Genomic DNA, 13,196 nt, shown 5'->3' with positions numbered 1-13,196 from the left:
GCTAGCCCAAAGGTACCAGAAGACCTTTTGTTTCCCAAGAATGGAGACCTCTCTGTTTCCCCTTCAAGCTCCTTTCCCTAGGAAACATCAGAGGTGTGGAGAGTTGGCCATACCACATTATAGAAGATGTCTTAGGTTGAGGGGTTTTCAGTTTTGGGGGCGAGGCAGTAGTCCGTTCTGGGGTCTTCTAGAAGACAGACAGGAAGGGGGCACAGGCCACTGCCTGTCTGGGAGTGAGGGGAGGTGCTCTGGAAAAAGAGCCAGCTCCTTAGATATCTGTGCACCTGCTAAGAATGAACTGCCTGTGTGAGAGCAGCCAAGCCGCAGTTTCATCTCTGGGACTCAGCTTTTTAATTCTGTAAAACGTTAGTGTTGGGTTCGATCTTTAAGACCCCTTTAGCTCTTATTCTATGCCACCACCATCCTATCACCCTGGGCTAATTGTGACAGAAGGAGAAACAGCAAACACCAAACCAGCTGTTCAGAGGCCACATACACAAACAGCACTTCAAAAACTGAATGGAGCGGCCGGCCCGGTGCCTCAGGCGGTTAGAGCTCCGTGCTCCTCACTCCGAAGGCGGCTGGTTGATTCCCACATGGGTCAGTGGGCTCTCAACCACAGGTTGTCAGTTCAATTCCTCAACTCCCACAAGGGATGGTGGGCTGTGCCCCCTGCAACTAGCAATGGCAACTGGACCTGGAGCTGAGCTGCGCCCTCCACAACTGAGATTGAAAGGACAACAACTTGACTTGGAAAAAAGGCCTGGAAGTACACACTGTTCCCCTTCCCCAATAAAATCTTTAAAAAAAAAAAAAACAAAAAAAAAAACTGGGGCCGGCCCGGTGGCTCAGGCGGTTAGAGCTCCATGCTCCTAACTCCGAAGACTGCCGGTTTGATTCCCACATGGGCCAGTGGGCTCTCAACCACAAGGTTGCCGGTACAATTCCTTGAGTCCCGCAATGGATGGTGGGCTCTGCCCCCTGCAACTAAGATTGAACCTGGCACCTTGAGCTGAGCTGCCTCACATATGGCTCAGTTGGTTGGAGCACGGCTCTCAACCACAATGTTGCCGGTTCAATTCCTCAAGTCCCGCAATGGGTGGTGGGCTCCACCCCCTGCAACTAAGATTGAATAAGGCACCTTGAGCTGAGCTGCCGTTGAACTCCCGGATGGCTCGGTTGGTTGGAGTGCGTCCCCTCAATCACAAGGTTGCCAGTTCAACTCCTTGAGTCCCGCAAGGGATGGTGGGCTGTGCCCCCTGCAACTAGAAATGGCAACTGGACATGGAGCTGAGCTGTGCCCTCCACAACTAAGACTGAAAGGACAACAACTTGAAGCTGAAAAAAAAAAGGCCTGGAAGTACACACTGTTCCCCCCCAAAAAAAATCCTGTTCCCCTTCCCCAATAAAATCTTTTAAAAAAAACAAAACTGAATGGAGGGTCATAGTACAGACTATGGAAAAGAGAGACAGGGTAAAGGGGGAAGGGAGGAAAACCCACCTAGTTTTTGCTCCCTTCCAAGAACTTTACAGACAGAGGGGAAGATTATGAATTGTAGAACATAATACCTTTAACATGCCATCTTGGACAAGGTACAACGCTGCAGTCACCTGAATTCCCCTGGGCTTCTTCCTACACTGTCACACAGGTGCACACACATAAATGCACTCAGTTGTGAGGTGCATAGAACCAGCCACAAGTTACAGCTCCCCCAGCTATTAGAACTTCTGCCCATCAGGAGGTTGCTCCCTCTTCTGGTTCTGCCAACCACCTATTCTAAATCACAGACCATCACACAACTGCCCCCAGATAACTTGCATCTTGGGAGCCCCCAACACATAAACAGTAGCCTGGGGCCTGAACTCAGTAGATTCCGAGGCCTGTACTCACTCTCTGCTTCCAAGGGCATAGAACAAAGGTCATCTGGGGGCCCAGGGCCAGGGTAAAGCTCTCTCTGGAAACATATGCTTCTATCCAGAGTTGGACGACCTCTATAGACCAGGCAGCACTATTCCTCTGGGGCCAGTCATTAGGACGACTTCCCAGCAGGTCACTTGCCTCCAACTCCCGCTGGCCATCAAAAATGATGGCAAGAATGTAAATGGGTAAATCGCCTGGGGAGGGTAATTTGACAATATCTTTTAAATTTGCGAAAGTATATACCTTATGATGTAGTGATTCTATTTGTAGGAATTTACTAATATACCACACATATGTGAAATGGCATGTGAACAAGTTATTCACTGTAACATCATCTATTAATAAAGATTGGGAGTAAATTACACGTCCATTAGTAGCCAATCGGTTTCATAGATTTTGGTATAGCCATACAATGGAATACTAAAAATGGGAAACTTTTAAATATTGGTATGAAAGGGTTACGGATATAGGTTATTGTGTTAAAATAAGCAAGGTGCACAAGAGTGGGTATATTTTACTACTATTTGTGTAGGAGGGATGCCCCTGCCCCCCACCTCCCAGCAGAGGGAGTGCATCAAGTGCTTCAGCATTGCTCTGCTGGCTCATAAAAGCCTCCAGTAACAGAGGCCTGGAATCCTACTCCTCATAGTCTCTTTTGGTTATCGCCCTAACCATTCCCCAAACTCAGGCACACTCATGTGGTTTGGGAAATCGTGTCTTTTTGAAGTGTATAAAAATGTAAACATTTTTATACACTTCCTCAGAATAACAAGGTCACCCCCTAAAGCAGTGACATCCTTTGAAGTCGCTTGACTTCCTGGTATCCCTTTCCCTTCCCCCACCAACTCTGAAGTCCTGGAAAAAAAAAATGCTGAATGGCATGTATTTGTTTTAGAGATTACTCTTTAAGAATCTTATGACACTCCTTGGAGATAACTGGTGACACTCTGGGGTGTTGCAAAACTGACTTAGGAGTGATGCCTTGATGATCAGCCAGAGGCTACTGGCAAGACTCAGGCCAAGTGAGGCCCGCACCACGAGGGCATGACCCCGGCAGGGGCTGGGGCTGGGTCTCTCCGCCTCCACCCGCTAGGCATTTCTGTGGATCCCGAGGCCCGCTTGGGGTACTGCATTGGCATGGAAGGTATTTGTTTGGGAGCCACTGACAAACCCTGCTCATGGGTGAGCTGCTGGGTTCCTGGGAGAAGAAACTGGTTCTTTTTCTTCAGGGATAATTTTAGGTCCTCACTTCCCCTCCAACCTTCCTAACTCCCAACCCCTGGCTCAGCCTCCCAGAGGGATTGCTTAGACCAGTAACTATACAGCGTTCTTTTAAAATATAGAGCTATTCAAAAGAGATGTGTTAGGGCATGGCCCTGGAGGCATTTTCCATGATAATTTTCCCCCTTTTCGTCTCACTGTTTCGGGGAGGAAGCAAGCAGCTCAAAGATCAGGTTCTGATAGGACTGAATAAAGGTATATCTTCCTGCCCCGAACTTGAACACAGGTGCTTATTTTCCAGCCTCCCCTCCCCACATCCAATTTGAGAGGAACCAATTCAGAGATTGGAAGAGCTTGGATGGCAGAACCAGCTGTAAGTTGGATAGAGGGAAGGGGTGGGAGGTTCTGGGCTTCTTCAAGTGAAGGGAACCTCTGATGGGACTGTATGAGAGCCTTCTAGAGGCATTAAAGTACCAGTCCTCTTGTTCTACACACTCAAAGAGGCAACATGTGAATTCCTCAGTTCGATGTCTTCTAATTTTTAAAGTTCATGAATGAAATCTTCTTGGAAGTAGAGTGAACACTTTCCCATTGGGAGGGTGGTAATAGAAGATTTGTAGATAGTTGGAGGTGATGGTGGACAAACCTCAACCTCAAATTCACTCATTCATTTTTAACATGTCTTTATAACAGAGGAATTTTAAGAGAAGGGGCCCATCTAGAAAATTTCATGGTGGAAAGGTGTGTGGAAGGGGCAATGTAGAATGGGGAAGATGGAGAAATTGAAACTCTCAGCATTCTAGGTTACAATAGGCCAAATTGAAATTCAAATGAGGTAGGCAATGATAAAGACTCCTGAAAATGGCAAATTTCCCCAGTAGCTGGGGTGGGGTGGGGGGGAGCCAGAACAGAAAGCTGGAGGGGCAGGGAGGGTAAGTAAAATAAAAGGGAAAGGGGACAAATCTCATTGAAGTGTGGTTTTTGGGAGAAGTGAGTATACTGGCTTCCCTCTATTACTTAAAATATCTTAGGGAAGGGCACCCAAGAAGCTGAGGGGCTACTGTGGATGGAAAGGGTTACCGTTTCCTCTGACACGGTAAGCAGGGAGACCAGGAAACTAGTGCCGACCAATGCTGTGCAAGTGTGTGGAGCTGGTGATGGCAGGAATGGGTACATCCGGGCAGAGAAGTCAGGGCCTCCTTACTCCAGATTTGGCTAAAGGAGAAGTTGGGCATCCATCTCGCTTTCCTTTCCACCTTTAATTCCCCTCTTCTCCCGGCGTGTGGAGACTATTGGCCGCTGCCTCTTTAAGGGCTGCCACTCCTCCCCCCACTCCCAAGCGGTGGCACCAAGGGGTGGTGGTGGCGGGGAGCCGAGCCTTCTCTCCGAGTCAACTAGGGAAGATGGCCCAGGTCAAGGGAATCGCTTCCACGCCCTGCTACCCCCTCCCCTGAGTCGGCTGAGCTGGGGGCCCCTTCCCTTTTTCCCTCCCGCCCATGCGCGACGTGGGAATGGCTCCGTGGCCTGACCGGAACAGCTCTCTGGCCTCGTGGCCAGATGCCCTCACCCTGGCGCCCAATACTGCCAACACGAGTGGGCTGCCAGGGGTGCCGTGGGCGGTGGCTTTGGCGGGGGCGCTGTTGGCGCTGGCGGTACTGGCCACCGTGGGAGGCAACCTGCTGGTAATCGTGGCCATCGCCCGGACCCCGAGACTCCAGACCATGACCAACGTGTTCGTGACTTCTCTGGCCGCAGCTGACCTGGTGGTAGGACTCCTGGTAGTGCCGCCGGGAGCCACCGTGGCGCTGACTGGTCACTGGCCCCTAGGTGCCACTGGTTGCGAGCTGTGGACCTCGGTGGACGTGCTGTGCGTGACCGCCAGCATCGAAACTCTATGCACCCTGGCTGTGGACCGCTACCTGGCGGTGACCAACCCGCTGCGCTACAGCGCGCTGGTCACCAAACGCCGCGCCCGGGCCGCCGTGGTCCTCGTGTGGGTCGTGTCCGCCGCGGTGTCGTTTGCGCCCATCATGAGCAAATGGTGGCGCGTGGGGGCCGATGCCGAGGCGCAGCGTTGCCATTCCAATCCGCGCTGCTGCGCCTTCGCCACCAACATGCCCTACGCGCTGCTCTCCTCCTCGGTCTCCTTCTACCTTCCGCTGCTTGTGATGCTCTTCGTCTACGCGCGAGTTTTCGTCGTGGCGACGCGCCAGCTGCGCTTGCTGCGCCGGGAGCTGGGCCGCTTCCCGCCAGAGGAGTCTCCGCCGGCTCTGTCCCGCTCTCTGTCCTCCTCTCCCGCGGGGCCGTGCGCTTCTCCCGCAGGGCTGCCCTCCTGCGGCCGGCAGCCCGCGCGCCTTCTGCCTCTCCGGGAGCACCGGGCCCTGCGCACTTTGGGTCTCATCATGGGTACCTTCACTCTTTGCTGGTTGCCCTTCTTTGTGGCCAACGTGATGCGTGCCCTCGGGGGTCCCTCTTTGGTTCCCAATCGGGCTTTCCTCGCCCTTAATTGGCTAGGCTATGCTAATTCTGCCTTCAACCCGCTCATCTACTGTCGCAGCCCTGAATTCCGCAGCGCCTTCCGCCGTCTGCTGTGCCGCTGCCGGCCGGAGGAGCACCTCGCCGCCGTCGCCGCGTCCCGCCGCCCTTCCGGCGCCCCTGCCGCCCTGGCCAGCCCCGCGGAGTCCGGGCAGTGCTCCCGGCTCGACCGGTAGGTAACCGAGGTGAAGGGGCTGGAAGCTCGGGATCAGGAAGCATTCGGTGTCTCCTCTGGTCAATTGTTTGAGTGTGGGATTCGGTAGGAGAAGGTGGGGTTAGGGAGGGACTTTTCATTGAGAGAAGGGGCGACCTGGAGTAGGGAACACACAGGGCCGTTTCTTTTCCTCGCACCCGACCCACCCTGCCCTAGGAGTGAAGTAAAGGAGGGAGGGCGCCCCGGAGGGTGCACCAGGAAAGTGCTGCTGTGCCCCCAGGCCTCTGGCGCGCCTGGTCAGCTCAAGGTTTGTTTTTCTAGCTTAGTTTTCTAGCTTAGGCTGCCCGGATTTCTTGGGCTGGCTTTGACTTGCGGAGAAGACGGGAGGCCCTCCCAAGCCCTTGGCCTCAGCTCTGGTTTCTTTGAGAGGTCCGACAGCTGTGAAGGTGAGAATCCACTTTGAGTATGCAGGATAGACAGGAGTGAAGAACCAGTGAGTGCGAATTCTTCCACCTGGTAGAAACAGGGCTTGGTTGGAGTTGGAGCCCTTTTGTGCAATTGCGTATGTTTTCCAGGGTCTCTGACCTACAGCCCTTCCCACTAGTGCGCCTATCTCCACCCTGCGCCCTCCCCCACCCCAAGATATGTTATCTCCATTTTTTTCCAGGGCTTCCTGGGGAATTTCTTAGGCCTTGAAGGACAAGAAACAACAGCTCCGTTGATCCAGAACCTTTGGAAAGCCCTGGCCTGTTTAGAATGAGTCCTGTGGAGTTTCCCAGCTGGAAAACTCTGCCCTCCAGAACCTGATGACTAGGCCACGGGATGGGGAGGTGGGGACTGACTGGGGAGGGAATCCTTACCAAGCGGGTTTTCACCATCCTCTCTCTTTTGGAGAGACGTTTTCTACACCCCACCCCTGACCTTCACCACTACCTCAGCAGCTGGAGAGTCTGCCGCTTGTGTACTGCGCTGCCCTAGGAACAGCTGGGCTAGCTTTGCTGGGCACCTATCACCTTGTTTGCATGTGCTTAGGGCAGAGAGAGCGAGCACCCCTCATTCTATTCCTTCTACTGCTCAGACCAGTGTTCTCTAGGCTTGGCTGCCCAGGCTGAGAGCAGGAAGCTTGGGAGTTTTCTCTCTAAGCTCTCTAAGCATCAGCCTCCCTCCCTTTGGACACAAAACAGCTCTGATCTACCTCACAGCAGTGTCAGAAGGACTTCTTCAGGGTTTGGGGAGCTCCAGGGTTCATAGGAAGGTGAGCCATTAGAATGGATCCCTTCTTTCCCTTTTAAAATCAGTTTAATAAATATTACTTAATGCAGTTCATCCATTGCCCTCTTTTCTCTCCATTTGTTTTCTTTTTCATGATCCACTTACTCCCTTCTTAGAGCTGGCTTTTGACAGAGGCAATGTATTAGAACTAATCCTTGTCCCTTTCTTCCTAATCCTTATGAAACAAAAATGAAACATCTGTTTGGGCAAAGGGGGGCAAGATGGAGCCTTTAACAGTCTTGCCTCCCCACCCTTTCCAAAACTCCTAGAATCCAGTTCAAGTGAGTAGCAAAGCCATTCTACCCCTGAGACTGGAGCAAAGTGCTCAAATGATCGGGTTTGCGGGGCTCAGGATCAGGGTACATGTTACATATGTCAGCCCCATGCTATTAGGTTGGTGCAAAAGTAATTGCAGCTTTTGCAATTATGTTTAACCTTTTAAACCGCAGTTACTTTTTTTTTAACCGCAGTTACTTTTGCACAAACCTAATATAAGCCAATAATGGCTTCATAAGATCCTGTTGTCAGCAGGAACCAGTTTTGTTCCATGCTGTACGTGTGTGTTTTAGAAAGCACAAAGTATTATTTATGTTGGGCAAGTGTCTCAGGTTATAAATATATTCTGACATTTCTCATTCTTTTCATAACCTCTGCCTTCCCAGTCCCTTTCCTGGGCTGCAGAAATCTATAGTATCCTCTGGAAGTAAAACTGGAGTTATAAGTTTGAGCCAGTTGATAATCTTTTTCTCTTATTCCAATTTTTATGAACCTTATCAGGCAGTTTTCTATGGAAAGAAAATTTCTTTGGAAATCAGTGGATCATTTTGTGAGTTCCTATTTAAACTTCATGAGTAGAGCCATTGTCTGGGCTGATTTACAGGAGAGCCTGTGAATCATTTAAAAATGTGCTGTGTTGTATGGCAACAGTATGCAATGCATTAGCTAGGTTCAGGGGCTTCAGAGTTATAAAACTTCAGTCTACCCTGAGGATAAGCTCAGTGGATTTCCACATATGGGTGTTCCCTGTAAATTGGACCTGGCCTAGGCTGCTTTCATCTCTCCAGGAGTCCAGGTTTTATTTCTTAGGATGTTTGCATACCAAAGATGACTTTCTCCTTTTCAACCCAGAGCAGTGTGAGATCTCTGCTGTCTGAGGTGTGGAAGGTTTCTTGGCAAGGACTCAACTTTTGAACCTTTAGTGGAGAAGGCAACCTGGCTTTAGCCTGGGGATAAGTAAGAGGGCCTCCTCTCCCCATCTCTGAATATTTTCCCAACATCACTGAGGAAAGTTGCCCAATCAGTCCTAGGCAGGGAAGAAGGATGATTTTGTGGAGGAGAGGGATTCTGGTTTGTAGAATTGTCCTTGAACACTATCCAGGAATTCATACTGCTTGACATGCCCCCATGTGCAGCTGTCAGACTCCTTTGGAGTGTTTAGACTTGTACTGGGGCTGTGGACTCCATCTGTGAATTGTCACCAGTATATCTGACAGATGGAGAGGCAGCCGCTCTGGTCATTTCTCCAGCAACTTGTGGCCAGGTGTCAGGCTGAAGGAGATTTACATCCTTGGATGGGGAACAGGCTGCTTTTGCTAGCACGAGGCCTGAGCACTTGAACTGTGGAAGACAAACAGTCATCCTCTGAACCTAGAAATGTGAATACTTACAGACCAATGAGAACGAAAAAGCCTGTGGAATCCCTGGCCTTGCCAGAGTCTGTTAGCAGGAGCTGGGCATGGGGCAGAAATGACGGGGAGAAGGGGACTGAGTTGGAGAAGAGGGAATGAGGAGTGACTGGGTTTTCCAGAGATAACCTACCTTCCGCATCAAGTGGAACTACTAAGGAGCAGGCAGAATTAGGGCAACGGGGAGGTTGATAACAGACTTTCTTCAGACTCTCCCAATGGGAGATTTTTCTGGGGAACAGTGGTAAGTGCAGGCTGTGGTCCTTATAAAGCAGTCACAGGGCTATAATTCCATACCAACTTCATTCCTCAACCCTGATAGAGCAGGAATAAGTTCCCCTCTTGTCCTGAGGGCACAGGTGAAGACCATAGAAATACAGGTAGCGCTCCTTTATCTTTCCATTCTAAAAGGCAAAGATTCAGGTTCCCTCTTAGGCCTCTTGGTGGAGTATTTCTGTATGTCTGTCCAAAGGAGAAGTGGGAGCCTGCAATGGGGAGTACTGCTAATGTTCTCTCCCAGGACAGAAAGCCCTGGGTATAGTCTGCCGTAGGCCAGTTAGTGAGCAGTTGAGGCGTAATGCAGAACTCAGTTTGATTGGCAGAAATTCTAGAAGGCCATCTAATCTTTCATAGCTCATTCTATTATGAGATTAAGGACAATCAGACTGCTTTCCTCATCTATACAATAAATGGAGAATAAACCTTTCTCTCCTTTCTTGCCTTTGGAAGGGGAATGAGGGTGACTGACTCCTGAAGTTCTGTGAAGTCCTAGGCGGAGCTTAGCACCTTCAGCGTCCACTCCACCCAGGGCATAAGCGGTGCTAGGCGCCCCCGATGGCCACGAGAGGTACAGCAACTGTGGACTTGGCAATGCTGGTCTGCAGACTACTCGGGCAGAGACGTGCAGTTTTCTTACCGCTATGGACCTTCAGAACTGGAAGAGACCAGAAAAACGATTTTGTCCAATCCTTTGATAAAATGGACGAAGAAACTAACTTCTAGAGAGGTGAATCGTGAGTAGCCAAGATTACTTTAGTAAGTGAAAGGCAACACTGTGGTTGGTAGTATGAAGAGCACAAAATTTGGAGCTGGGAAACAAGAAAGGGAGGAGGGGAATGATCATTTATTGAGCACCAATAAATATGACTTTAAGAAGTGCTCCACAAATGTTATGCTGTAGTGAGACCAAATAAAAAATAGAGCCTTATAGACATCAAATAACTTTCTTGGGTTGATTCCAATTCAGTCTACCAGGCACCAAAGTTCATTTTCTTTACTCACTGAGGAAAGTTGCCCAGTCAGTCCTAGGCAGAGAAAAAAGATGATTTTGTGGGGGAGGGAGATTCTGGTTTGTAGAATAATCTGCTAATAATCAGTTATGTGACACCGAGGAAGTTCCTTAGCTTCTCTGACATCTTGTTTACCTGCAAATCAAAATGGAGATTTTATTATTTTATTATTGTCCTACTCAGCTCACGCAGATTGCGTTGGAAGACCAAATGAGAGACTGTCTGTAACAAGGGTTTAGAAACTGAAAGGGCTCTGCCAGCACAAGTGATGTCATTAGAGTATGGAGCTTGGACTATTCCCAAGTTTCCTGGTTTTAATCCTTGTATGGTTCTGCCTCTATCGACAGCCTGGATCTTGGGCCCATTTGCCTTTGGTCACTGTGAGCATGACCTACCTGGTCTTTCTTCTGCAGGTTCCTCCCCACCTCAGACTGATTCTGCTGGTTCCACATGCATGTCCCCGTACATCTCCCCCTCTGGCTCTCTTTTCATGTCCTAAGGAGAGAGGACACTTCCAGATGTCAGTGCTTTATGGGACATTATAGTAGGGGTTTGTGAGAAGGGGGCCCTAAGGAACCAGAGAAAGGAGATGGTGTACTAGTTTACTAGGGCTGCCATAACAAATCACCACAAACAGAAATGTATTCTCTCCCAGTTCTAGAACTAGAAGTCCAAAGGCAAGGTGTTGGCAGGATCATGCGCTTTCTGAAGGCTCTAGGGGAAGAATCTCTCTTTGCCTCTTGTGGCTTCTGGTGTTTGTGATCACCCTTGGTTGCTTGGCTTGTAGCTGCATCACTCTAACTTCTGCCTCCATCTTCATATGGCCTTCTTCCCATGTGTGTCTGTGTCAAAATTTACCGCTTCTTCTAAGGACACCAGTCATTGGATCAGGGCTTAACTTAACTCAGTATGACTTCATTTTAACTTGATTACATCTACAAAGTCCCTATTTCCAAATGAGGTCACATTCACAAGTTCTGGGGTTAGGACTCCAACATATCTTTTGGGGGGGGGACACAATTCAACCCACACAGGGGGTGTGATGAGGAAGGATGAAAACTATTATGCCTAGCCTTTTCATGCTCATCATATTCCTGTTGTTTCCCACATTTCCAAGGCTCTGTTTCATCCTATAATCAGTCCGAAGGGTGGTAGGAGTGCTTCCATTCCTGGATTTCCATTTCTAGGCCTTTCCTCCCATCTCCTTGGACCCCAGATTGGAGAGGCCACTAATAAGTCAGACCTTCTTCCTTTAGTAATAGAACCCCTAAGTGTGAGCTGGACACATAGCCTCCCTAAAGACATATTGCAGGCTCACTTGGAGCTAGGAGTGACTATGTGACTAACTTCTAGCTAATTGCAATGTGCAGCTTCCAAGTCTGCCATTAAAGGGGAAGGGCAAATCCCTCACTTCCACTTCTCCTTCCCCCACTGGCTGGAATACTGGTGAGAAGCAGCCACCTTAGGTCGTAAGATGGCAACCACAAGTTGCAGGTGGCAGAAGAATCAGCCTGTGCGTCCAACAGGGCAGAGCCATCACCTTAGCCCTGCACTGAAATGAGAGAGAAGTACATATCTATCTTGTGTAAACCACAAAAAACAGCAGCTTTTTAAAAAAAACAGCAGCTATATTAAACAAATACATCAATGAGGGGATGATAAAAGAGGTTATAAATAAATGGGCATCTGCCGACATTCTGTAATGAATGTATCTTGGGTTACAAAGCTGCCTTGCTCTCGTACCTCTTAGGGTACTTCTGATCTTTGGGAATTGGCATCTCTGTAGATTCTGAGTTGGTGTTGCACCTGAGACCACCACGTCCATCTCTTTGACATCGATTCATATGGAGACAATGATCGGTGAATGTATTCGTTTCCCAGCACCCCTGCAAAAATTACCACAACCTTGGTGGCTTCAAACAACAGAAATTTATTCTCTCATAGTTCTGGAGGCCAGAAGTCTGAAATGAAGGTGTCAACAAGGCTGGTTCCTTCTGAAGGCTCTGAAGGAGAATCTGTGCCGTGTCTCTTTCATAACTTCTGGTGCTCTGCCAATTCTTGTCATTCCTTGACTTAATATCATATTGCTCCAATCTTTACCTCTATCTCCACTTTCCCCTGTGTTCCTCTGTACCTTCTCCTTTTCTGTCTCTTATAAAGACACATGTCATTGGATTTGGGGCCTATGGTAATCTAGGATGATCTCATCTCAAGATCCTTATCTTAATTATATCTGCAAAGATCCTTATTACAAATAAGGTCACATTCTGAGGGTACAGGTGGACATATCTTTTGGGGGGCACTATTCAACCCACTATAGTGAGAGATACTTGGAACTTTTAACTGAGATTTCTGGTCTCATAAGATTATCATCCACACCAGTCACCCTTCAGGGAAGGGCTGTTCTCTCCAGAAGCTCTTGGACTCTGTAGTAGGCAGAATTCTGAGATGACCCCAACAAACCATGTCCTCGTATAATCCCCTCCCCTTGAATGGGAGTAGAACCTATAATTTGATCCCAACATATAGGATGTGGCGAAGGTGATGGATATTACTTCTGTGATTATATTATGTTGTATAGCAAAGGTGAAGGGATTTCAAAGGTGTAATTAAGATTTCTAATCAGTTGACTTAAGTTAATAAAAAGGGAGATTGTCCTAAGTGGACCTGGCCTAATCAGGTGAGCCCTTTAAAGGAAGGTCAGAGGTCAGAGAGACACTCCTACTGGCCTTCAGGAAGCTAGCCACCATGAGTTCTACAACTGCAAGGAACGAATTCTGCCAACAACCATGTGAGTGAGAAGAAGACCCCAAACCTCAGACGGGACTGTGGCCCTGGCTGACATTTTCATTGCAGCCATGTGAGACTCTGAAAAGACCCAGCTGACTCATACCCAGACTCCTGACACCTGAAAACTGTGAGCTAATAAATGTGTGTTGTTCTAAGATGCTAGTTTGTGATAATTTGTTACACAACAGTAGAAAACAAATACAGACTGACTGCACAATTCTGCCTAAGGTTGTTTTTCCTAACGGTCCTACTCTGGTGTTTTTAAAGGTTTCCCATCAGAAACCAAAATGCAATGGGACCACGAGCTCAGGAAGATCCCACGATCTGAC

At 48.9% G+C, this 13,196-nt stretch overlaps 1 protein-coding gene across 1 annotated transcript; it reads left to right on the top strand.

The window, feature by feature from the left end:
- Positions 1-4,638: 4,638 nt before the first annotated feature.
- Positions 4,639-5,853, top strand: ADRB3 (adrenoceptor beta 3; the record flags this gene model as incomplete). Its single annotated transcript, XM_081046154.1, has 1 exon — positions 4,639-5,853. One exon carries the CDS (start codon positions 4,639-4,641, stop codon positions 5,851-5,853), a length of 1,215 nt encoding a protein of 404 aa, XP_080902280.1.
- Between the last annotated feature and the right edge of the window lie 7,343 nt (positions 5,854-13,196).

The sequence above is a fragment of the Rhinolophus hipposideros genome (assembly GCF_964194185.1).
Source record: "Rhinolophus hipposideros genome assembly, chromosome: 4".
Classification (NCBI taxonomy): Eukaryota; Metazoa; Chordata; class Mammalia; order Chiroptera; family Rhinolophidae; genus Rhinolophus; species Rhinolophus hipposideros.
This window is presented reverse-complemented; position numbering and strand designations above follow the sequence as displayed.